The following is a 26,102-nucleotide window of genomic DNA, read 5'->3' as shown; positions in this document are numbered from 1 at the left end:
TTTCTTACCTTTCGATAATTACAATGCCACTCATAAAAATTAATTAATTATTAATTAATTTTTATTAATTAATAAATAAAAAATAATTATGAGTGGCGTTATTTATTTTTTTCCAAAAATCCATTTCCAAATGGACTCTTTCCCTGCCAACAAGCAGTTCGTTAACATTTCGGTCTAAGGGAGACCGGAGCTGATGCATTTTTGCGTGAGCGGTACACCGGTGTTGAGCTGCGTTTTCCCGCCGGTTTAGTTTGGTTAGGTTAGTTAGGTTAGATGTTTGGCTGCATTTTTCCGTCAGCGACTGTTAGGTTACCAGCAAGATGTTTTCCTCCTCCTCTAAAGATTCTGCATCACAATGACACAGTGAGACGAGATGCCTGTTCACTATCGGTACGTCCGTTACAGTCAGCCATAGACTTCAATGTCAATAGGAAAGAGTTCCTGTCAACATATCAATTAATTCAAAAACTAAGCATTTTCCAAAATTGTGGAAATTTTCCAAGGTTGCGCTAAATCATACAAAAGGTAAGATATTGTCTCCGAAAAATTGGCAATTTTGTCAAGGAAATTATAACCGATTCACCTAAATTAAAATGTTTGCCAATCACCGTAGATCCCTCTCCTTTTGCTAAGCGATCTGAAATTGCAGTTTTCATTTCCAAAGAAATTGTTTTTTTTTTTTGGTGCTTTTTCCCTCCATTGGGCCAAATTTAATTAATTAATAATTAATTAATAAAAAATCAGCTAAATTAACAATTAATTATTAATGAACACATTACAGAATAACCATGGTGTTCCATGAAAATTTCAGGATTTGTGAAGTGTTTCCTGCATAGGAAAAGTTTAGGAAACGCTGGATTACCCTATTATCGGAATGGATTCTCCTTCTGTGACATGCACAGAAGTGTTGAAAGGTCTCGTATCTGTGGGCGTGTACATTAGTTCAGATCGTATTATCCATTTTCACCTGTCTAAATCAGATTTTACTAAAGCAGTGATTTGTTGATTACATAAGATATCTAGATCTTTCTCCTTTTTATTCTTAGTGCTTAAGATACAGAATGCTTAGTTTTTCAAAGTATTAATGCTACTGAATTTTTAAGAATTATCAGTTCATCCTCTGAGGAAAGCAATTAATGATCTTTGTGTTGATACTGAGAGAGAGGAGAGCACGGTATTCAAATACAGGTGTAAGATGCAGAGATCTTTTCCCCTACCATACCCCAGTAAAATTTCTACTCATATTGCATCATCACTTAGATTTTAATATTAGAGTTCCTTGTAAGTTAGTGAAAAACTATTCAGCTTTTCGAGGTCTCTTAACTATAGCATTCAAAAGTGTATATCCTGATTCCTTGCCATATATCTCTTAACATACACACTTAACCCATGTAGCACCTGATACATTAATGTTTAACTTGTATACAGCAACTCTTTCATGGAAACAGAATTATTTGATTTCAGTAAGTGTGATGTTTGGGCCATCCACCTCTAGTTTGTCAACATTCAACAAATTTAATTCTGAGAATCGTGTGATACACAAACCTATTAAGTATATGATTATCATTTTTTCTATTCTTTGATGGACTATAAGACCTATTCTTGGATATCTTTTCATCATTTTGTTTTAGTAGCTTTGAATAACATTAGCCACAGTTGACATCCTGATTGTGCTGCTGTACTTGCCAAACTGATCATGATATAGCAGCCAGTGACAACATATAGCTGCATGTCGACTCATCATGGAAACAACAAAATTACACAATAATCAGAATAATAAACTTTTGAATAATATGTGGTTTTTCTATTTGGTCTTATTCTGAAAATGACCTTTTAACTCTGCTACGTTGGATTGATAGCTCTCACCCATTTGTTCATTTCGCCATAGAAAAAGAAAATGCTTGTAGTTTGTCCTTCTTGGACATCCTTCTTATATTTCAAGTAGTTGATGTTGTCTAGCTTCCATTATTTTGTCAACCAGTGTTTATCTAAAACTTGTTTACTTTCAGATACATTCATAAAAAGTCTGCTCATCACACCTCTCAAAAAATTGATGTTCCCAAGTCTTTAATCATAATTAAAGAGGAGAGGAGCACATAATGTGTGTTCCTCTACCTCATGCAACAAGAACTTCTCACTATGAAAACTTGAATAGAATTTAATGGTTACAACCCACAGCAAATCTTGCAGATAATTGGCTTCTGTGTTCCGAAGATTCTTCAGAAGGTCACAGGGTTCCAAATCCCTTATATTTTTGGTATCTATGAACCAATTGGTAGAATTTTGGAGAAGTATCACCTTACTCCCACATTCTACCAACAAAATTTCTCATCTGTTACTATCTGAAAAGAAAAATTGTTGTCTATCTTTAGCTGGTGTTTACCAGATTCCTTGTAAATGTAATTTGACATACTTGGCACAGATAGGTTGTTCTGTGGAAAATAGAATTAATGAAAATAAGTACTATATTGAATGCTCAAAAGCCTGGTTAGGCACAGGATAGCATTGACACTGCACACAATGTCTGGTGGGTGAAGCACGTCTTCTCCATCGTTAAATATAAATGCATTTTCAGAGAAAGTAGTAGAGCCCTTTTACATTGGCCTAACCTGAAACGGAAAAATTATCTACCCCCCCCCCCTCCCCCAAAGTTTGGGAAATTCTCATTTTTTGTAACCATCAAAAATAGTATTAATATTATTTATTAATATGTTAATTTCTAGCTTGTGGTAACTGTTTTTAATTGGTGTATGTACCTTGTATTCCTGTTCTCCGATTTCTTGTTTCTACACACTGATGATTTATTGTTATTTTCAGTATGAAATATCTGTACTTTCATTAAAGTTTATTACTGTGGTTATCATATAATTTTGTTTATAGTTATGCTACAGGTTGAAAATGACTCGTGGGGGTGTATTCTAGTATTGTATACATTTACTCTCATTTAGCATTTCTTTACTGTGCTACTGAGCACTGTTACATGCAGTTGAAAAAAGTTTAATTTCTGCAATATAGTGCAGATAATAGGTCTTTCTAGTATTAATATTAGTGTGTTCTAGTTTTTTTTTTTTTTTGGATAAATTTGTAAAATTCAAAAACCAGTTTTTAAATTAAAAAACAAACCGGTTTTAGATACTAGAATTAATATCTAAAAATTATTATTTAATTAGAAACGTTAGCATTTTGACTTGAAATCACTTCGGGCACAAGCATATTGTAGTAAAACTAATCTTCATGAGTCAGGTGAATGTTCGACATGCAAATCCACAAACATATTCTATTATGCTATTCTATGTGGCAGCCGTAGCACACACACAGACTGACTGACTGAAATCAGCTGTGTTGCTCACATGCACCCCACCAGACCAGTTTAGTCCTGTGTACTATTCATTATCTTGAGTAATGGATCTTGTTCATATGTTTTATGACAATGCCAACACGAACTAAATTAATTGGATTGTATTAAGAAGAATGGGAAAATTTTTTCTGTAACTTTAGATGATTTGACTAGCAAAAGAAGTTGCATATATTTGAATATCAACGTCATTTTGCAAAAGGTTTTAATTTGGGTTTTAGTTCCAGTAGCTAGTTCCTGCGATGCTAAGAAAACATTAGAATTAGTTTCTGAGAGGCTACAATTTTTTAACTTGGATTTGAAAATTAGAATTAGCAAATTATTTTAGAAAATTTCCTGTAACATAATTCTAGCAACTGATATAGTTGCAGCGACAAATGATGGTGCTGCTGTTAAGAAAAAATTTGGCCAGTTATCACCTATAATTAATCAACTATACTATTCACATGCAATGCAATTAGCAGTTACTGATGTGTTAGATAAAAATAAAGAAATTGCTGAAACTGATGTGTATGTTACAAGTGAGGAATCAGAAGATGATGTAGCGTGTGAAGATGACTAATGTGAGGGTTTTTAAAATTATCTTGATCTAGATAATGAATGTGGATTCTCTATGTTGTCTGACAATTGCAATCAGTTTCCTAAATTAGAAACATTAGAATTAGCAAATTTTTTTTAGTAAATTTCCCATAAGAAAAAGCATTCTTCAGAATTATGTAAAACAAGAAAAAGGAAAGGAATTAAGTCTGATTCTTGACTGCCAAATAAGATGGAATAGTCCAGAGGCCATGATTGAAAGATTTAGAACATTAAAAGAATGTGTTATTTTAGCTTTGAATGATATTGGTGATTCTCATATGTGGAATGAAGCTCAATATCCTAAAATCACGGAGCTTCTTAAAGTGTTGGGACCAGTACATCTAGCAGCTGAATCATTAAGGTAGTGAGGTGCCAATTTATTAACAGGTGAAAGCATATTTGAATTTCTGTTAAATTAACTAACAAATTTAAAGACTGAAATTAGTTCCAAATTATTAAATACTTTGGAAGTACAAATTCAAGAAAGAAGACAAGTTGGATTGGTAACCCTTTTGCTAATTTGCAAAATCCACAAAACATTTCAACAAAGAAATCTAGTGTATTTCCATTAGCTTCAAAACTTGATATTCTTAAGTTATCTGGAAAAATATTGCCCAGAATATATCCAAATTCTTGTATGGGAAAAGATTCCAATATATATATATCGGAGACGGAGAAACTGTTAATCAGGTCTATGCTCTAAAAGAAGCCATGGAAAAATCAATTCATACATTTCTTGAGGAACGCGAAGAAATAATATCAAATCCGAAGACACTGAAGGCCGAATTTTCAGTATTTGCGGAAACCAATAAAAGAACAAAGAGCTTAGATTTATTTGATGCCCTGAAAACAATAAAATCCAAGTTCAGTAGCCAGTGAGAGAGTATTTTCTATTTTGGGCAATTTTGTATCTAGAAAAAGAACAAGTTTAAATAATCGTTCAGTGGACATTTTGTTTTTTGGAATCATATTTCCTGAAGAAAAATACTAAATGAAATAAAATTTATATTTTGTACAGATTTTAGTTATTTTATTTTTTTTTATTTGATTTTGTATGGAGTATATTTTATTTTATTTTTTTTTAGTTACATAAATATTAAACGGAAAAATTTTGAAATAAGTACAAATTTTTTTTACTGTTTTAATTATATTTTGTTTTTGTTTTTTGTTAAAATTCGAAAACCAGTTTAACTAGTATTTTTGGAAATACTAGAATTCGAAAACCGTTTTTTTTTCTCTCCCAAAAGTCAGTTTTTGTATAAACCCTAGTGTGTTCCTTGCTAACGTAGAACTTTGTTATATCTACTAAATTGTTTGTTGTTGTTAGAAACTGATTACTATTATATTTTCATTGCATTTTTGCGTTTTTGATCAAGAAAACTCAAAAACTCTTTTTTGATATTTTTCAATATAGCAAAATGTTATAAAGCCAAAGAAGGGAAAATTATCAGAACAGTTGAAGTATTGCAATGGTATTCTGAAAGAGCTTTTTGCCAAAAAGCATGCAGTAAGTGTATTTTATTTCTAAAATAGGCTCATAATGTTGGATATTATCTGATATGCATTTTAATTTTGCTAATTTTACATTAGTTCAGGTTATTGGCTTATACAAAACTTGTTTACTTTCACCAATAATAGATTTGAAAAACGTTTCTATTATGAAATAATAATGTATTTACTATGAAAGCAATTCAGTTAGAAAGTTATTTTTCTTGGACTATTAGTGTCTTCTGGTATTATTCAGGAGACACCATGTTTTCTTCTCGGGGAATCAAATAAGCATTGCCACATCAGAAATTGATCATTGCCTTAACCTGATTATGAACAAGTGTCTCAAACATTACCAATTTGGGTCCAGTCTTATTGGAGATTTTTTACAATTATAACTAATAATATTATGATTATTATTTTCTTCTTTTTTTTTTTTTTGCTCAGAAGAATTTTTTCTTTCAATTTTAATGGTATTTACTTGTTTATCACTAATGCAAGTTGATGAAAACATACATTTTTTCTACAATAAAGGTGATATATTTATATGTTATGCTATTGGTGGATATTTGTATTAAAATTTGGGTATCCCACAAATTAAAAATGAATTATCATTAAGCTAATAAGGTATCATTTCGTATATTTATTTAAATGGTTTTTCTATTTTTGTATGTCACAAGCAGGGCATTTTAACATGTTATTTTTATTTTGGGCTACTGAAGTCCTGCTCAGATGTAATATAGATAAGTGTCATTTACAAAACATGTTGTTAATGTGGGAAGGGAAAGTTGCCGCTGTATTTTTAGAAGTAATTAAATGAATTTATCTCAAAGTTCATATCGTGTGAACCAGAGAACTGTTATAAACCCTGGCTGTTTCATTACAAAATGATAATTATACCTCCTGCAGTATGAAAAAATATTTGTCATTTCAAGCCAATTCAAAGGACACAATAGTGGTCTAGAGTGGATGTTACTCTGATGTATTTCTGAGCATAAGTTGAAAGAATGTTATCAAATGCTGTTTAATCTCTAACATCTAATTTTTTTACATCTAAGCAAGATTTCAGTAGTCGGATATAAAATCATGTCAAAATGCCCTATTTGCAGTATAAAAAAGAAATACATTAAAAATAACTATGTAAAATGATAAGGAATTTAATTATTTTTTATATTTTTTAACTTTTCTATTTTTTTCTTTTGGCCTATGAGATTTTTGCATTCATAATATAGAGTAGGGCTCCAGAAATGCTACTTAAACTACTTGCAACAGAAAAATTTTACTAGTAAAGGTATTGGTCTACTTTATATAAATATTGCCAGAGCTGATCAAACAAACTAAAACTTTCTTTAATTTTTACTCCATCTAATTAGATAGAAATATTGTGCTATTTAATGTAGGTTTAAAATATATGCTTCTTCATAGCACTTACTGCTCATTTCAGGGTTTCATTACTGGTATAAAGACTGGCTCCCCACCATACCAGATTTGCTTATTCTGTTGTCTATTTCTAAATATGATTTCCCACTTTCACTAAAAACTGTACATAATTGTTGAAATTTTCTGTGTTCTTGCTATTTCATTGTTTTGGTATTTTAGTTGCTGGTTTTCATGTTAAATTTATTATAGCTGTCGTTTTAGTTAGAGAATCGAGGAGATTTTCACTGGAGAAGTACATCATCTGCATAAGCAGAGCTGAGTTTATCTCCAATTCTAATATCAGGATTAATGCCACTTTCTTTCATAAAGCAATCCATATATAAGATGAACAAGAGTGGATATAATGTGCATCCTTGTCTTATACCTGATTTTACAGTAAACCATGTTCTTGTACTTCAATTCTAATCGCTGGCTTACAATTTAAATATAGACCATGCATTGTTCTTTATAAATTGTAGTGTTTTGAGAAGCATTTCTCTGCACACCTTGTCGTATGCCATTCCAGATCATGGAACTGATGTACAGATCCTTGTTATATTCCCATTTCTCAACTATTTGTCATAAAGTGAAAAATCTGATCTTGACAACTTCTGTTTGACCTGAACCCAGCTTGTTGTTTTCTAAGTTTCTCTTCAGCTTTTTTTTTTTTTTTTTTTCCCCCTAAGCCTTCAATCTTGTACTTCAATTCTAATCGCTGGCTTACAATTTAAATATAGACCATGCATTGTTCTTTATAAATTGTAGTGTTTTGAGAAGCATTTCTCTGCACACCTTGTCGTATGCCATTCCAGATCATGGAACTGATGTACAGATCCTTGTTATATTCCCATTTCTCAACTATTTGTCATAAAGTGAAAAATCTGATCTTGACAACTTCTGTTTGACCTGAACCCAGCTTGTTGTTTTCTAAGTTTCTCTTCAGCTTTTTTTTTTTTTTTTTCCCCCTAAGCCTTTTCTCAAGTATGCTTGCATAAATATTACTTAGAACACTTAGTAAATAAATTCATCTGTAATTCCCACCATCAGCATTTTAGATGGGTTATATAAGTGTGCTACTCAAATTATCTGGAATTCGACCTTCTGACCAGGCTCAGTGATTCCATCATCATCATCATCAAATTCCTGCCATGTACCCTCAAGGGGTGTACAGGATATGATAGTACTACATGAAAAAAATTACATCATTATTAATTTCCTACCTACAATTTTCCTCCAAATCAGTCTGTTACTTATCAACTCCAGACTCCAATATTATCATTATCAGATCTTATATTTCTATCGTCTAATGCACATTGTACTGTATCAATCCACCTACATCTTGGTCTTCCTCTGGGTCGTTTTGCTGCCAACCTGGCAGAGAACACTTGTTTTGCCAATCTTTCCTCGCCCATTCTGTTTAAGTGACCATACCACCTGAGATTAGCTCTGCTAACGCATTCCTGGATGCTGACAATGTCAAGTTCTTTCCTAATTTCCTCATTTTTAATGTGATATTGCCATTGATGCCATCTGTTCATGCCTATAATCTTTCTCAGGACTTTCATATCTGTGGTCTCTAGTCTTTGGTCCAGTGTTTTACTTCTGACCCAGCTCTCAGATCCATAAGTTAAAATTGGTTTGAACACTGTCTTGTATACAGCTAATTTAGTTTTCCGACTAATTTCTCTCTTATTCCATATGAATTTATTCAGTTGACTTCCCACCATACCAGCTTTGCTGATTCTGATGTCTATTTCTATATTTAATTTACCATCTTCAGTAAAAATCGTGCCTAAGTAGCTGAAATGTTTTACTTGTTCCACAGGTTCTCCATTCACAACACAGTTGATATTTTCAATGATTCTGCCTATTTTCATTGTCTTTGTCTTTTTATTGCTGACCTTCATACCATATCTATTACAACAGCTATTCAATTTCGTCAGAGAATCTTGCATACTTGTAGCGGATTTATTTAGAAGTATAACATCATCCTCATAAAGCAAAGCGCTAACATTAACATCTCCAATTTTGATATCATGCTTAATACCACTTTCCTTCATAATGTGATCCATATAGATAATGAATAACAGAGGGGATAATGTACATCCTTGTCTCACACCAGATTTAACATTAAACCATCTTCCTGTACTTCCTTCAATTCTAACTACTGACTTACAACTCAAATAAAGACTAAGTATTGCTTGATATAATGCCCCACTGTCCCCATATAACGGCAGCATATTGAATAGCTTCTCTCTTGGCACTTTGTCATATGCCTTTTCCAAATCGACAAAACTTAAATACAGATCTTTGTTATATTCCCATGCTTTCTCGACTATTTGTCATAAAGTGAAGATCTGATCCTGACAGCCTCTATATGGCCTGAATCCAGCTTGTTCTTCACCAAGCTTTTCTTCCACAATTCTTCTCAACCATTTCTCAAGTATACTTGCATAGATCTTGCCAGGAACACTCAGTAGGGAAATACCTCTGTAATTCTCACATTCAGTTTTATTTCCCTTTTTATATATGGGTACTATGAGAGCTCTACTCCAATCATCGGGAATTCGTCCCTCTGTCCAGGCTTTCTGAACTATGCAGTGCAGCCACTGTAAGACTCTTATACCACCATACTTCAGCATTTCTGGTCGAATATCATCTACTCCTGCTGCCTTTCCACATTTCAAGCCTTTGATGGCTTTTTCTACTTCAAGTATGGATATGTATTCCTGACTGCATGCCTGGTCAGTGTTTTTTACCACTGTGCTGTCATCACTGCTTGTTTCCTTTAGCAGTTTTTCAAAGTAATTACTGCATACTTCAAGGATATCTTTTTCTCCCGTTTTCATGTCACCTTTATCATCACTAACTCCTTTTACAGCACTCTTTCCTCCATTCCTAATCTTCTTCAACAACCTCCAGAATATTTTGCCACCTTCTTGATATTTATTTTCTATATTCTTGCCATAGTCTTCCCATGACTTTTGTTTAGCTAGTTTTACACAGTGTTTAGCATTCTTGCATTTGTCTCTATATTCTCTATGAGCACAAGCTGACTTATTTGACAGGAACTTTTGATATGCTTTCTTCTTTTCCTTCACTCTTTAACTTCCTGTGTCCACCAGGGAGTTCTGATTTTTTTATCCTTACAGACACCCTCACCACATGCCTCTCTGGCAGAATCAATCTTTTCTTCAGAGTTTGCAACTGAATCTCCAAGGTTTGATTCCTGTTCTCAAAATCTTTCATTTTTTCTTCAATAATCTTTGTGTATTTAGTCTACAGTTCACATCTGAGAGCTGCTCAACTTTTATTTGCTTTAAAACTTTCTTACATGTTATTCTTTTCGATATGAAATTCAATTTTATCCTGCTCAAGACTAAATAGTGATCACTTCCAATTTCAAATCCTCTGTACACTCTGGTGTCCTGCACCAGAGAGGAAACATCACTATCAACAAAATATAGTCAATGAGACTTTTCTTATTCCTAGCCTCTTCTCTCCATGTGAATTTGTGCACATTTTTATGTTGGAACATGGTGTTAGTAATAACTAGTCCATGTCCTGAGCAGAAATCCAACAGATATTTGCCATTATTATTTGCTTTGCTCTTTTCTCCAAATTTTCCCAAAACATTTTTGTATGTCTCACTATCATTTCCTACTCTGCTATTTAGATCCCCAACAAGGACCAACTTTTCATTTTTCATTGTGTCAGTTGCTTTTTCTAAAGCCTCAAAAAATTCCTCCACTTCTACCTTAGTAGAACCTTCTATGGGACCATAGGCACAAGTAAGTCTCATTGTCCAGTTCCCCATTCTCATATATGCTCACATTACTCTACTTGAGACTGACTACCATTCAAGAAGATTAGCCTTGTATTTTGTGTTGAATACTATGGCTACTCCTTCTTTTCCTTGATTGTCATTGCCTGAATATAACATTTTGTATTTATTGCTCAGAAAGATCTCACCAGTTTTGGTCTTTTTTGTTTCAGTCACCCCTATTATGTCTATCTGGTACATATCTAATTCCCCAGCTAGCTGCATTTCTTTGCCATTCAGGATTCGTACGTTGATAGTACCGATCTTTAACTCTGGTGATGTTGAGTTGGGGTTTGTTTTCGTATTTGTTCCAGTAGCTGACTTTTCGCTGTTCGCCCTGGTTCCCTGGCAAAAACAACGGGGGCCTTGTTTAACCGTGCGATGCCCCAGCCGGCATGAAATTTTCTCATGTTGTACCATCATTTTTTATTTTGGTTTAACCAATAAGAATACAATTTGGTCGGCTAATCCCAAAAATCTAGCCCATCCTCGTTCGTTCAGTATCCAAGTAGATACCTAACAGGGTGCACCACGAGAAGGTGAGGATTGGACATTAGGTCAGAAGCCCTGGTCGGTTCTCCGCATTCCTTTAAAGGCTATGTGGAGTTCTCCTCTCAGTTATACAGCTTTGACCCTTAAACACCCCCAGTTCTTCATATTCCAATTCAATAAATTTGTTATATATTCATATTTTTAAAAGCAGTGTTAAAAATCATTAACTCAAAAAAAGCAACAAATGTATTTTCAGAAGTTCTAAAGTTATTGATTGTCATTTGTTTACTGCTGTTTTATAATCTGCCATTTAGTAAAAATGTAATAATAATGATAAATTTCATTTTTGGCAAGTATCGGCTATGTTGGTTTCACAATTAGTTCTCTATGTTTAATACAAAATGTGGTTACAGCCATGTGAATATCTTTCAAAATTAACTTAATTTGTAGGTTATTAGCTTCATGGATATAGCTCTGTTCCATAAACATTTCCTAAACAATGTTAAGTATGGAAAAATTATTGAATATGAATGTTGAACCATGAATATTGAACATAACTAATTCAATAGTTTGATAAATAAACCTGGTAAACTTTATGGTTCAGAAAATTCTTTAAATTTGATAGTTCATGAAGCTCCTTTTGAGAATAATAATAGTTAGCTAAGTTGAGGGTAAAGTGACCTGGTTGGCTGAGTGGTTGGCATATCTACTCTCCAGCCAGGAGCCTGTGGGTTTGAATCCCACTATGGACAGGGTTGTTTGATTGAACCACTAACTCTGTGTGGAAAGAGCATAATTTTTCAACATGGCATAGAAAGAGGAAGGAATTACCAGACTAAACATTTTCTCTTGTGCATTGTGAAATATTGGTGACGTTCAGGCAACATAAAATGTTTAAAAGTGTGGGGGGTTCTACATTCGTAAAATGAGAATTGAGGTTCTAAATTTATTAGTCTGTATAATGTTCGTAAATATGAATTGTTTGTATCTTGAAAGTTTGTACGCCTGTACTTTGCATTTGCAGATGTTTTTTTTGCACAACTATGAAAAATGATCTGAAGATCTGATTTTTAGTATTAGGATTATTTCCATTCACCATTCTGGCAATGCATTCCAATTATTCATCACTCGCCATACAAAAATCCTCTTTTTACTTTCTTACTCACATAAACTTTATATACAGTTTCAAAGAATGACCTCTCATTCTCATCTATTACCTTGTCCAGTAATTCCCCTCTATTTGATAGGCATTCCTAATCATCTTATCTTCCAATCTCCGCAGATCACATTCCTTTAATCTGTTCTCATAGCATTCCAGAGTCCTGTGACAGTTATTCGCCTCTACAGTTTCCTTATTGCCCATATACCATATTTACTTGAATATAACTTGACTTCGTGCATATATCTTGCACCCCTGATTTTACTTTTGGAAAAAAGAAATTAAAGGCATGGAAGTTTGTGATTGTCTGTGAAAATACTAGTGGTGGTAGTGGGCGATAGATGGCAGCATTGGTGTTAGATGATGATGGTAGTTTTGGTTCATTGTAGTTGGTGGATTGAGTGGTGGAGACAGAGTTGTAGAGGAGGTCCCCTCCCTTGATGAGTCTTTGAACTCCCTGGAGGTGTCACGTAATAATAATAATAATATTTTGCAGACTTTTTATGCACACGATAAGTTTAAAACTTTAAGATTTAGATAGCAAATGTTGGTATGGCAGTTTCAAATATTTTATAATTCTGAATAGAATCAGCATTTCAACTCAACAATTGTCACCTTGCCTTTGTTGTTGGGTCATGCAATCTTTTGTTAATAATGCACCAATCATATGTGCGACCAGAAGTAGCGATAGTGAATAGTAGAATCTTGGTAAATCATACCCATTTTTAATATTTTTAAATCATAATGATATATCACGTGATGAAGGTGAGCGGCCGATTGCATAAATAACATTGATAATTAACATTTAAATGCATTCATTTTATAAATGTGAGCAATTATAAATTACAATGAATACTGAGGATTTAATTACAAACATCAATTTGGTTTTGTCCTGAAAAACTTTAGTCTCTGAAAATCCCCACAAAACCACTACGATTTTTTAACTTTAATTTTTGGGAAAAAAGTGCGAGTTATATTTCAGTAAATACAGTAACCAGGTGATCAGATCTGTGAACAAAAATTCAGTTATGGACTGATTAGTACTACCTTATTATGCAGTTTGCTGAGTGACCTTTACAACTTTTGTGATGTTTGCTGAACTTCAGCAGTTTCCACTCCACCAATTGGTATGTGTTGAAAGATTCGTTACAGCATGTTCAGACTAACATTTCACACAATATACTCATCACACCTCTCCTTAGACATATTCACTGTCAGTGCACTTGCATCCATCTCTAGTAATCATTCACTCTGATGCAAAACTGTAGTCTGCATATCCTTTCTAATCACGCTCTTAACACAGCTCTCGGCATTGACCTTGTTCTCTCTCCCTACTCACCATGTATTGAAAAATTTCTTTCATATCTGTGGTATGGCATTTCTTTATCAACTTATGAGTTCTATCATGTTCCCTCATTTCTGCTAGCTAACTGAAGTTTGCAGTTCACGAACCTTCAATCTGTTGTCATAATGAGCATTCCACAGACGTTATTATTTTGGCTGCTTTGTCAGATTCTCTCCACCAGATTTTGTATGCCATGAGGACCATTCATAAATATTACTCTTACAGAAAATCCTACTGAAAAATCTTGAAACTGCTATGCCATATATCCTCTAACATCTTTTAATTCCTATAGGGAGTAGGCAAGTCAATTTTAGCTCCATCTAACTTTTCGAGACTTAGGGCCAGTTAAGTCTCCGCTGGTTGCTAATCAGAGAGAGCTGACAAGTGCTGTTATCTTATGGTTCCTAATTCTAATGCTATATTTTTATTGTCTGTAATATAGTGAGTTCTGCAGTTGATTTTCTTGAGTTTCCAAGAGAAAACCTGCTTGCCCGTACCAGAGACGATATTTCTCATACCAGTCAAAGAAAGGCTTAGAAAAAGTTTCATTAGTCAGCAAGTAGAATTGAACTTACGCCTTTCTTTGGGTGGCCTAGTCCTGTGGGTTCAAATGCCACTTCTACTGAGCTACACAGGCTCAGGGAAATAAAGTAACAACTAGTGCAAACCAAGACAACTCCCATGACAAAAGTTATATTCTCACAAGCTCTCAGAAAAATTTAATCTGGCTATAAAATTTAAATGGATATGTATCCTTTACAAAAAAATACAAAATTACATGACAGAATGAAATATATTAATATATATTAGTATTATATTGATTATTCGTTTATTTCCCTATAATTAATATAACTTAATCTAAAGGCCTGTTGCTGTCTTATTGGGATCCCAAAGTCTAGACATCTTGTCAAATGTTGTTTGTCTTCTTTTTCATCCGCTGAGAATCCTAGTAAGATATTGATGTTTTGAGTTGATCTCACCCCATGGAGAAAATAAATGCTCTGTCTAAAGGTCTGGATTTCTGATTAGCTGCAAATATTGTCCTGGTAATGGATGTTTTTGGTAATAGATAAAGCACTGTGTGGTATCTCCTAAGTTACAACTCACCTTCTTTGTTTTCGAATTTATTTCAAGTCCAAACCTCCTCCTTTTCCCCTGAATTTGTCTATCCCAGAAATGAGGACCTTACTCTAAGGAAAAATCATTTTATTACAAAAACTGATAAAGGGTAAGCATTGCAATACTGGAATGAATACTACAAAAAACTAATAGATAAAGTTTTTTGTAGTATTCATTCTACAAATAACTAATAACTAATATTAATATTAAAATTAATAAAAAAACTAATATTAATGCTGCATGACTATTTCACATATTTCCCTTTTTCTAATAATTCCACTACTCACTTGACTCTCTCCTTGCTACAAAAATAGAAAAATGCCTTTTTAAATTACTTTTGGTGTTCATAGGAAAATTCTGTTCATTTGTTAAGAACTGTTCTCAACACAGAGAAAAGATGTAAGCAGTTTGTGTTTGCCTTGGTGATATCATATTCCATTTAGATAGTCTTTATATCTTAGTGGATGCCACCTCTCCTAAATCATCATTGTGGTACAGATATGGGGATGATGCACGTGTGGTTTGGCTTGGTTTCCCCTACAGAACTTTAAAATTTCTTCAAGAAAATCAATGGAATTCTCCATTGCAATCATTTCACTCTTGAATTAGAAGATAATCAAATCAGACCTTTGTAGATCTCTATTTCTTTCTCAACCAGATGGTAGTCTTCACTTTTCCATTTTCTGAAAGAAATCCCATACTAGACTTTGTTCATTCTCTTTCACATCATCATCCTTGTTAAAAATCTGGTGCTATTAAGACTTTAGTACATTGATCTCACTCTGTGCTCTACTGAAGTGCTGCTATCCCAGGAAATAAATTACCTTAGGTTTTGTGCTAATGGCTAACAATAATTATATAACAGCCATTAATAATTATATGGGGTTTTTGTCATTGGTCTTCCAAGAGGGATGGATTATCTTGTTTCGGCCAAAATGGTAGGTTGATTGCTATGCATTGTACTGCATAGCAACCTCAGTTACATTAATTCAATGAGGTGGAACTTTTGGGGCTTGCAGAATATGCTATCTCCACTATACATCAAAACTTTTGGAGGAAGGATTTGATGTATAGTGGAGGAAGGTTCTTCACAAAAGTAATTATCAGATGGAATGCTTATACAAAGAAAGTTGTAAAAGCTTGCTTTACCATCTGAGTCTGAATAGAAATGGACTGAAATTATCCTTATCCATAGGCAACATTTTTTTTTTTTTTAAAATTAAAAAAATTGTTTAATTTTGTAAAGTTAAGACGTTAATGTATTTTAGACTGTGCCACTGTATGGTGTACCTATCATTTATGATGTCATTTTTTGAGTTTCTGGTTTCTCTTCTAGTTTAATTTGAAAATCATACAGAAGATGTTTTTGATACTAGGGCAAAAACTTTTTGCTTTAAAAAAAAAAGTTATGTGCTATCAAGTCATTTTCAACTCTTGGTGATCTTGTGAACAGATCCCACTTGCACTCTTGTCCTTTCTGTTTGACTCTGATCGCACAGATGCACCAGATATACAAAATATGGATGGTGAACCAATTGCATATGAAGAAATAGAATACGCTCTAAGTCAAATGAAAACAGGTAAAACACCAGGCCCTGATCAGATCCCTATCAAATTGTTCAAGAAAGTAAATGAAAACACACTTAATGACCTAAAGGTTATTTTTTAATAACATCTGTGATACTGTATACATTCCTGATGATCTAAGGAAATCCATCTTTGTCACTATTCCCAAAATTCCAAGGTTCAGAGTATAGACTAATAAGTTTAACAAGCCATGTTACAAAATTACTACTGAGAATAATCCTAAAAAGAATAAAAGGCACTTTGTCAGTAGAAATAAAAGATACTCAATCAGGTTTTCAAAAAGACAAAGGTACAAGAGAGAGAATTTTCAATTTGAAAATATTAGATGAAAGAAGCCTTGATAACCAGAAAAGCATATATTTTTGTTTTATTGATTACACCAAAGCATTTGATTCAATAGATCAAATTTATACACTAATTTATACATATCCTACAGAATAACAGTTTTAAAGAAAAGATCTACATATAATTACAAATATACTCGAATCAAATGGCCCCAATGAGATATAAAAATGCATATTCTGACAACTTTGAAATCAAAAAAGGAGTAAGACAAGGATGTATCTTATCACCCTTACTGTACAATATATATATAGTGAGCAAGTTTTTAAAAATATTTCCGAAGTGAAGGGCGTATAAATCGGGGGGAGGAACTTCAACAACCTCAGGTATGCAGAAGACACAGTCTCCTCCCCCCCCCCCCCCCCAAGCCAAATCTGAAGATGATCTTCAAAACCTAGTCACAGAAATATACAACAGAAGCTCAGACATGGGATTAATTATTAACCTAAAGAAAACAAAGTGCATGATTATATCAAAAGAACCAATAAATAAGAAACTAAACTGTTAAAAAGAAAATTGAACATGTTCAGTCTTTTATTATATTTGCAACAAACGTTCACAGACAGAGAAAATTCCCTTAAAGAAATAAAAAGAAACATAGAGATAGCAAAATAAGCCTTTATTGATATGAAAACTGTTCTAACTCCCAGAGACATTAATATAGACACAAGAAAAAGATTAATAAAATGCTATAGTTGGTCAAGCCTTCTCTACAACAGTGAAACTTGAACTCTAAATAAAGAAGCAGAGAAAATGAAAAACGATGTTTTAAATAAAGCAAAAATGAAAAGAACATTAATGAAAATAATTAAAGAACGAAAACTTAAATATTTTGGACATCAACTAGAGAAGAAGGCATTCAGAAATTAATATTAGAAGGGAAACTGGATGGAAAAAGAGGGAGAGGTAGACTTAGGAGAATGTGGTTTGAAGTCATTAAGAACTGGACTGGCTTGAATTATCATAAATGTTCCAGAGAAGCAAAAGAAAGAAAGTTCCATGACATATAGGATGACACTTGAAGAAGTTCTTTTATTGTCCATCCTGCTCTTTTGTAGTTTTCGTATTCTTCTCATTCCCTCAGAGTTCTCCAACATTACTGCTTTTTCCAGTGATTCATCTGCTTGCATAATATGTCCAAAGTACATCAACTTATGTTTAGTGATCATCACCTCAAAGGAACATTCTGTCTTTATTGCAGTCCATGGGATTTTTAATAGCCTCACCCATGCCCATAATTGAAATGAATCAATTTGCTTTCTGTTTTCTTCTTAATAATCCAGCTTTTACATTCATAAATCGCTATAAGAAATACCATTGCTTTGACAATTACCTTTCATGTCCTTGCACCTCTTATGTTTCATAATTTTTGTCAGGTTTAACACAGCCTTTTTTTTTTTTTTTTTTTTTTTTTTCCCCGATGACTATCTTTCTTCATCTTGGCATTTATCATCATTTCTGATTCTGGTCCTCAGTTCACCTATCTCTGTTTTATCTCCCTCTAACATTTAAATTGACAGAAGCCATTACTTTTATTTTTCTGATGTTTAAATTAAGGCTGACTTCGTTTCCTCCTAACCAAAATAATCAACTGCTCCAGATCTTCCTTAGTTTCTGCTATGAGGGTTGCATCATCTGCATAACTTAAATTATTTATTTTTCTGCCACCAATCTTAATTCCATCTGTGTCTTTGACTAAGTTAGCTATTCTCATAATATATTCACTATAAATATTAAAAAGATAGGGCGACAGTATACAACCCTGCTGCACCCCTCTTTCTTCTCGAACATAGTTTCTCCAAAGACTATTTGCTGAAAAAAACTTTTTGGTTGTCATACAGCCTTTTATCAAAAGAATTCTATGCTTAGGTGTGATCCATGCAATCAAAAGTTTTCTTATAATCAATGAAACAGATGAATACTTCCTTCTGAAATTCTCTCTTACTTTCCATAATCTTTCTCATCTTTGCTATTTGGTCTCTCGTTCCTCTACCTCTCTTAAAGCCTGCCAGTTCTTGTGGCATTTCTCTGTTCACATATGGGTCCAGCCTTTGTAGGATCACTTTCAGCATAACTGAAAAAACACTACATTACATTACATCCATAGTGAATACTATTTCTCTTAATTATGGTGTACATTTCCATTCACCATTGATCACCTTATTATTCATTTAAATATTAAACGTGTGGTGCATAACACTGGTATATCATTAACACTTATAAGAATAAACAAACAAAAATGGGTTCTCATTAAAAAATTTCATTTTCAGAGTTACGGATGGCCTTTTTATAAGCCTGTTGATGCCAAGAATTTAGGTTTGCATGATTATCATGACATTATTAAACAGCCAATGGATTTAGGCACAGTTAGGGTAAGTATTTATAGTGACTGTAGTATCTTCTTGAACTGATTCTTCATTCTTTTCTGATTTAATAGTACTGTAATTTTCTGATAAAAATTTCTCCAGAAAAGTTTTAAATATCTTCATAATACTTGTTTACTGTTCATTCCTGGGCAAACAAGACAGTGTTACTTGATTATGTCACACCTTAAAAAAAGATGCTGTATTAAAATGGAGTATACCATGCAAAGAAGCAAGACAATAGCACATATCAATTGCATTCTTGCTAATACCTCCTTGGAATAAGTGTATTTGATTGTACACGAATGAAGAAATTTTATAGTTTATTAACATCAAAGTAGTGAAAAAAATTGAATAAGAACATAGAACATCAAGTATGAGAGTTTGAACTGCAATGTATTCTATACTCCTCCCTGCTAAACCCTTCTTTGGCTGCACTGTGTACTGCATATTTAGTGTTTGGCTGCATGGCCATGACACATGCATATTAAGATAAAAATGTTTATATGTATACACATTTTTAGCTTAAATACCCAAAAATTCTAAAATAAAATGTAGTGAAGGGATATGCAGATGCTGGAAGTTTGGGAAACATTGGTCTAAAGGATTTTGGATATGAATTCATTGTAGGCACTAAATGAATAATGAAGTGTACCTGAAATCTCACACTTGAGTAACTGCAATAGATTTTAAAATTTACATAAAAATAAATACTTTTTCATCTTTAGACATGCTATTCTTACTTTCAAATGGTTATCTCATCTGATACCTGCTGAAAACCCATGTATACTAACCAATAACTGAACATTCACATCATACCATCCTGCAAAATATATGGCATAATAAAAGTATTAGCGCACGGAGCTAGAGCTGTTTGCTAGAGTGATATTATCAGACTTTTGCAGAAAACTTAAGGGAGGCCATACATCCTCAAACCAGCTATAATATTTCTATTTAATCTATTTAACTTATTCATATGAGATTATTGTGGATCCACAGTAAAATTGGAGAGAACATCAGAATTATAGGTGGAGGAGTGAACCAATGTGGACAAAGTGAATTAACAGACCATGCGCTTGACACCCCTACATGCAGTTAGATGCAGATCTGTTACCTTAAAAAAGACTATGGTTCAAAGTGAATCTTCCAGTCGCATGCAAATATCGTTGACAGATTATTTAGGAATCTGCCTGTGTTTTACAGAACACTGCTAATCTAAATGAGGAATATTAAAAAAAAAATTCTGTTGGGAGAGAGACTAATTTTGGATTTAAACCAACAAATCTCTGCTCATAAAGCATAGACAAGTATATGAATGCTAGCTTAACAACTGATATTGTTATCCAGATTATGTTGTGTTTACCATGTTATTTTTATTGTTGACAATGTCTCAGTTACTGTTAGGCAATATAACATTAGAATGAACTTTTTTGTGGAGTAACATTTGTACTGATGAAGTTCATAAAATCTACTGTTAATATTAATCCTGTCTGTTGTCTCAAAAAAAAAAAAAAAAAAAAAAAAACCTCAGACCTAAATTGGTCAAATCTGAAAAATCACAGTGTCATTGCAGATTCAAATTTAACAGTCCTACAAAATAAGAAACTATTGTATCAAAAGCCACACAAATTGGTTATGCATAAAGTAGGCTAAATAGAAGTGGGAATACTTGAGTAAGAAAATAGATAAATGCAGTAGACATACTACACTGAACACCACTATAACATAAACAAGAAAAACCCAACCTAGTCTCACAGAACCAACCATACCTTTTCACTGTTGCAAACAAAAGGTTCAAAACCTTCATGATCTGGGGTATCTAGCAAATAACATCATAAATCATTTCCCAAAATGTCCATTTGATGAACAGAGTTATGAATATTTTTAACATCCAAACACATGCGCTGACATGGTAATAGACAAAAGGAGGTGGTTAGGCCTTAGAGGTTGTGATTAGCTCTGTGTAATGTTTACACTAAATGTAATGTTAACTTCTGAAATCATCAGAAATAAGGTAGGGAAGTATTGTATAAAATTTAGTAGCATTTACTATCAAAACTGAAAATAAAGAGCAAGCTTTTTTTTTCTTTCATATGTAGTAATTTCATATTTATTACAATATTGTTTTATTTCAATTAAAAAAAATCTTCACAATTACTGTATTGAAATGGATGAAAATTTTATTAGCTATAGAAAAATGAGAATGAAAGGGGTGCAGGATAAGTTGAAGTAAGCATGTAATCAATAGCATTCCTACTAAACAGTGATATATTTTGGAAGGGAATTGCAGTGAGTTCAACAAAGGAAGTCACCAGAAAGAGAGCACAAAAGGAATTGGAGAAAAATGCTCACTGGCGACAAAATGCAATGATTGGTATGAACTCCATGAAAAAAAATCACAGTTCAAATAATAGGAGAGACAAAAGAAACATCTAGTAAAATATCCAATTATCCCCATTTAACCTCTTGTGTTAGGCTCAGTGACTTGTCATTGCCAAATAACTTGCTGCTGTTTTGTGGGATGAAAAACCTCCGTTCCAGGAAGAAAAGCTTGCCATCCCTGTATCAGACCAGCTAACTCGCCTTCAGTTGAAAACTAAAGCCAAGTAATTCACCTTAAAATTAGTGTGAATTAGTTGACCCTGGACTGTATTTCAGTTCCCCATGAACTGAAGGTGAGCTAACTGATTACTTCAGGCCAGCATTCAATCAGGGCTTGAATAGAATTCCACTATACCTCTAAATACATTCATAAGTACATTGAGTATTAGAAGTAAGAGAGGGAGGAAGCCTAAATCATAGTATGTCCAATTATTTTCTCCTGAATTTGCCATGGGCATCGATATTCATAATTATATTTAGGTTGGGGATAAATTTCACTGATTGGCATGATTGGATGCCTATTGCTCGAAAAAAGTTCCGCATTTGGTCTCTTGAGTAACGTTTCTGATTTTGTGAAAAAAAAAAAAAAAAGAAGAAGAAAAAAGTCAATAAATAAAAAATAAACCATAATAACAAAAAATCCTTTACATTGCTATAGCACATGACACAGGTTTGCTACCTTTCTTACATGAGTCATAAAGAACAGAGGTGTCAAATAAAGACACCTCTGATGTGTCAAAACAGAGGTGTCAAATTTATTCTTTATTTGACCTTAGGGTCAAATAAAGAATAAATATTAATTTTTATGGCTATTTTGCCTATTTTTCTTTAGGAGTATCCCTTTTATTTAATTGGCTTTTTACTTAATTTTTAGGCATTACTGATGTTTTAAAGACATAGATACATGAAGACTATAAGGAAGGAATAATTTTGGACATACCTTTGTGGAACATTTCTGGTTGTCTTCCTTTGGAGAAGCATCAGGTGCATAGCGATAAAGATTTATATACTACTACTAAAAGTATGACTGAAAGGAAAAGGGGGGGGGTGGATATAGAAAGATGTGGGAGAATTGTGGATAAAGACAAAAGGTATACTAATATAAAACTTCTGTTTTAAGGGTGGGCTGTGTATTCTTTGGGAAGAAGAAGGTGAAAGATAGAATTTTTGTGTGTGTGTGGGGGGGGGAAGAGGATAGAATATGAAACAAGATTAGGGGTGGGCGTGAGCTCTTTCGACTGGGTAGTCTGGAGTTCATGGGAAAAGTGGAGGTTATGTCATGTCAGCTTAGTGTTTTTGTCTTGGGTGTATCTGTATTGTTTTCTATTGGTCAGAGTCATGACCTAAGTTTTATGTTGCAGCACATCCAACTGTCAGAGATTATATGGAAGTCGGAGAATGTTTATCTAGGTTTTGTCAAATTTTATGGCTATTGTTTCAGATATCCTAAGCATTCTTTCATTTTCTCCTGTATGTCTGCTATTATGGCTTTGTATCTGTGGAGTATGTTTCTGTTCAAGAGTGTGGGTCTGCTATTTTTGTTTTCCGTGTATTTTGTATTCCTTTTGGTTACTGTTTCTTATTGCAGTTGGTATAGACGAATCCCTTTGGTCAGAAAGACCTGGGTTCAATTCCCATCCATGACATGAGGAATTATCTGGCCTCTTTTGATTTGAAGGGGAGTTAATCAGTCTCATATGGAGGTAGAGGGTTTTTCGTCCCTTAGAACAGGCAAACTGGCCCATGAACACATAGATTTACAGTCATAAAATTCATACAATCCTTTACTAGGAGGGCTCAACCAGTCCTAAGGGACGGTCGAAGAATGGGGGAGCCCCACACAAATAAAAGTTGCTTTAATGTTCTTGGATTGTTATGTTGCAGTCACAGAAGTGTTCTTGTAGTCTTTCCCATAAAGATCTGATCGTGGAATCTGTGTAGGCGACGTCACTGTTTTTGTTGGTAAGGAATCTTTAGTACATATGGTGATCACCAATGGATCTGCCATTGCTATGTAACAAATTTTGTGTAGGAATGTTTATCCACCTTGAGATATTACCTATGAAAAGGTTTCAAGAAACTCGAGCGAAACACACTAGATGCAGTAAATAAAGAAAAATTTGATTACTTTCAAGGTTTCCAGAATATTTGATTAGGTCTGGCCTAAAAAAGCTGCTCAGCAACCTATCATCTTATGGTTTTCCAACCTTTGTATTTGGGTTGTGATTTTCATCTTCCATCACTTAATGTATATGGCTGAATACTGTTTATTCCTTTCTGATTTTGTAATTCAAATTGGTTGAGAGCTTTGTACTATTGCCCATGCTCTTCCTCCTAAATCTTAAGGATGACTTATTAATTTAAAACACTATCTCTAATCACCTTGGGTTTGACCTTGTGTTTGCAAACCAGGTAACTATTAATCATATTAATAGCCTTTATGTATGCTGGTACTTGATAGTGATTATTCTGAATACACATAGCTGTAGTGATTTAATTAATAATCATATGAAGTGCTACCCAGAAGTTTGGAGAATTTGAATAGCGTGTGCGAACTGGTTGTAGTATTGTACAGCTGCCTGCTGCTAGGAGGGGTGAGTATTACTCTTTGCAAATCAACATGCCCACAGGCAGAAAACTGAGAAGGCTGTGTTCATTGCTTATGTAAATTTTTGTAACGTTGTGTTTTATTAGTTTAATTTTCTTCTCCAACAGAAATGGTAGATTTTAAAGTGCAAAGAATCTTCATCGTTTTCCCCTTCTACTGTCAGTGGCAAGTTTTACAGTGAGGTTTTGAAGCGGCCAAGGGAGAGTTTTCAGCACAAACATCCAAACAAGTGGAAGAACAATGAGTGGGTTCTCCACCATGACAACATGCATGTCCACTCATCACTCATTCATTGGATCCTGGTTTCCAAAAACACAACACTTATTCTCTATTCTCCTGACCTTGCCCCTGCTACTTTTTCCTGTTTGAAAAGATGAGATTTCTGCTGAAAGGGCATCGATTCTGCCTGCATCTCCACGATTCAAGGAGATCCAGGCAAAATTGTAGGCGTGATCAGCACAGTATCTCTTGAGAACTTCAATGGGGAAAAACACTGGGATCACTGTATACATAGTCCCTTGGGTATGTATACAGTGAGACTAGTGGTTTTATTTGGTAATTTTGGCAATATTTTGTATTAGTGTATCAATTTCTTTTTCACTTAAAAATTGTTTATGAAATGGGTGGATGTCTTAAATTCTGTAGTCAGCCTAATTTACTTTTCTTACAATCTCTAGCAAAAAATGGACAACAGAGAATATAAAACAGCTGCAGAATTTGCTTCTGATGTTCGTTTAGTGTTTACCAACTGCTATAAATACAACCCACCTAACCATGAAATTGTTGTGATGGGAAGAAAATTACAGGTAAGCATTTTTCCTAATTTTGAATCCATGATAATTTTGCATGCAAAACTATAATACATAGTATCCCTCTTGAAACTACATTCTTTCTTACATTCCTTTCAACAGCAGATCTGTGAAAGTTTAAATTTTAAACTCTCTCCCTTTCTGTTTTTAATGTGTCTCATTAGCTATCGTGTGTAAGTTGGAAAGAAAATGCATGAAGTTATAAAAGAATCATAGTCAAAACTCTTAGACATGAACTGTAGATTCAAAAATACAAATAGCACTGGAGAAAGAAACAGCCTGAAATCAAACTTTGGGTAACGAATGGTGAAATCTAAAGAAAACAGATTGAATTTAACTGGTAGAGCATGTTGCAAAGTTGTTTACCATATCGAAAAAAATTCCATGTGGTAAACAGGAGGTAATAATTCATGAAAGGAATAAACAGAAAGAATGAAGTGCAGAACACAACAAAAGATATTATTTTCTTCTACACACGTTTTGACTGCTGGGTCTGCTTTCACAGAGCAATTTAGCATATTGGAGATGGAATATTGCAAAAATATGTGACCCACAACAACAATGCTTTCATTTCCCATCATACATATGAATTTTTCTGTGATGTGTTACCTGAATTTATCTAAATAGATATTTAAGGTTATAATATGTAGTTATTGTTCTGTATACTTTAAGTATAACTCTGTACATCTTTAAGGAGTAAATGTGAAATAAAAATATTGCAGATTGGTTAAAACGTTACTTGAATATGGAGTGGCCAAGAATTTAGAGATTTTCAGATTTTGATGACCTATTTGTGTAAGAGGTAGTGTCGGGCAGGCTATGACTTTATGAGGGGCTTTTGAAAAGTTTTGTAAATTTCCAATACACAGCGACACAATTCTTTCCTTCATAGTGTTGACACATATCGTTTTCATGACCCCTGACAAAAATTTAGCCACGTGCAATGTGTAGTTCTCGTTTGGCAAACATTTGAAATGACCGTGTTCGCATTTTTCATAAAAATGGAGAAAAACTAGTTTCATGCAGTGATAAAACACTTTTATTTGATGAAGTTAATGACCATGCAGATTAAAGCCAAGTTAGATGCAGTTCATGGGGACTCTGCACCAGCATTAAAGACTATTTATTTTTGGATAAATGAGTTTAAACATGGCCGTAAGTCCATCGAAGATGAAGCACTCTCTGGATGCTCGACTGAGATCACTACAAAGGAAATGATTGACAAAATCCAT

General features: G+C 33.6%; 1 protein-coding gene across 9 annotated transcripts in view; it reads left to right on the top strand.

The window, feature by feature from the left end:
* The window catches only part of LOC150103963 (bromodomain-containing protein 2-like), a 539,719-nt gene that overhangs the window by 188,226 nt on the left and 325,391 nt on the right, over positions 1-26,102 (top strand). For all 9 annotated transcript variants that reach the window (XR_016548723.1, XM_090397216.1, XM_090397208.1 and 6 more), the window contains 3 exons: positions 5,349-5,441; positions 18,979-19,080; positions 24,739-24,867. Coding sequence is in view for 8 of the 9 variants with exons in the window: in XM_090397216.1 (XP_090253342.1) it covers positions 5,349-5,441; positions 18,979-19,080; positions 24,739-24,867 (324 nt within the window). In the remaining variant the exon portion in view is untranslated. The remainder of the gene's footprint in view (positions 1-5,348; positions 5,442-18,978; positions 19,081-24,738; positions 24,868-26,102) is intronic.

The sequence above is a fragment of the Typopeltis vanoorti genome, chromosome 8 (genome assembly GCF_054136105.1).
Source record: "Typopeltis vanoorti isolate ZY-2024b chromosome 8, IOZ_Tvanoo_1.0, whole genome shotgun sequence".
NCBI lineage: Eukaryota > Metazoa > Arthropoda > Arachnida > Uropygi > Thelyphonidae > Typopeltis > Typopeltis vanoorti.
Note: the sequence above shows the minus strand (reverse complement) of the source record. Positions and strands in the feature narration are given on the sequence as shown.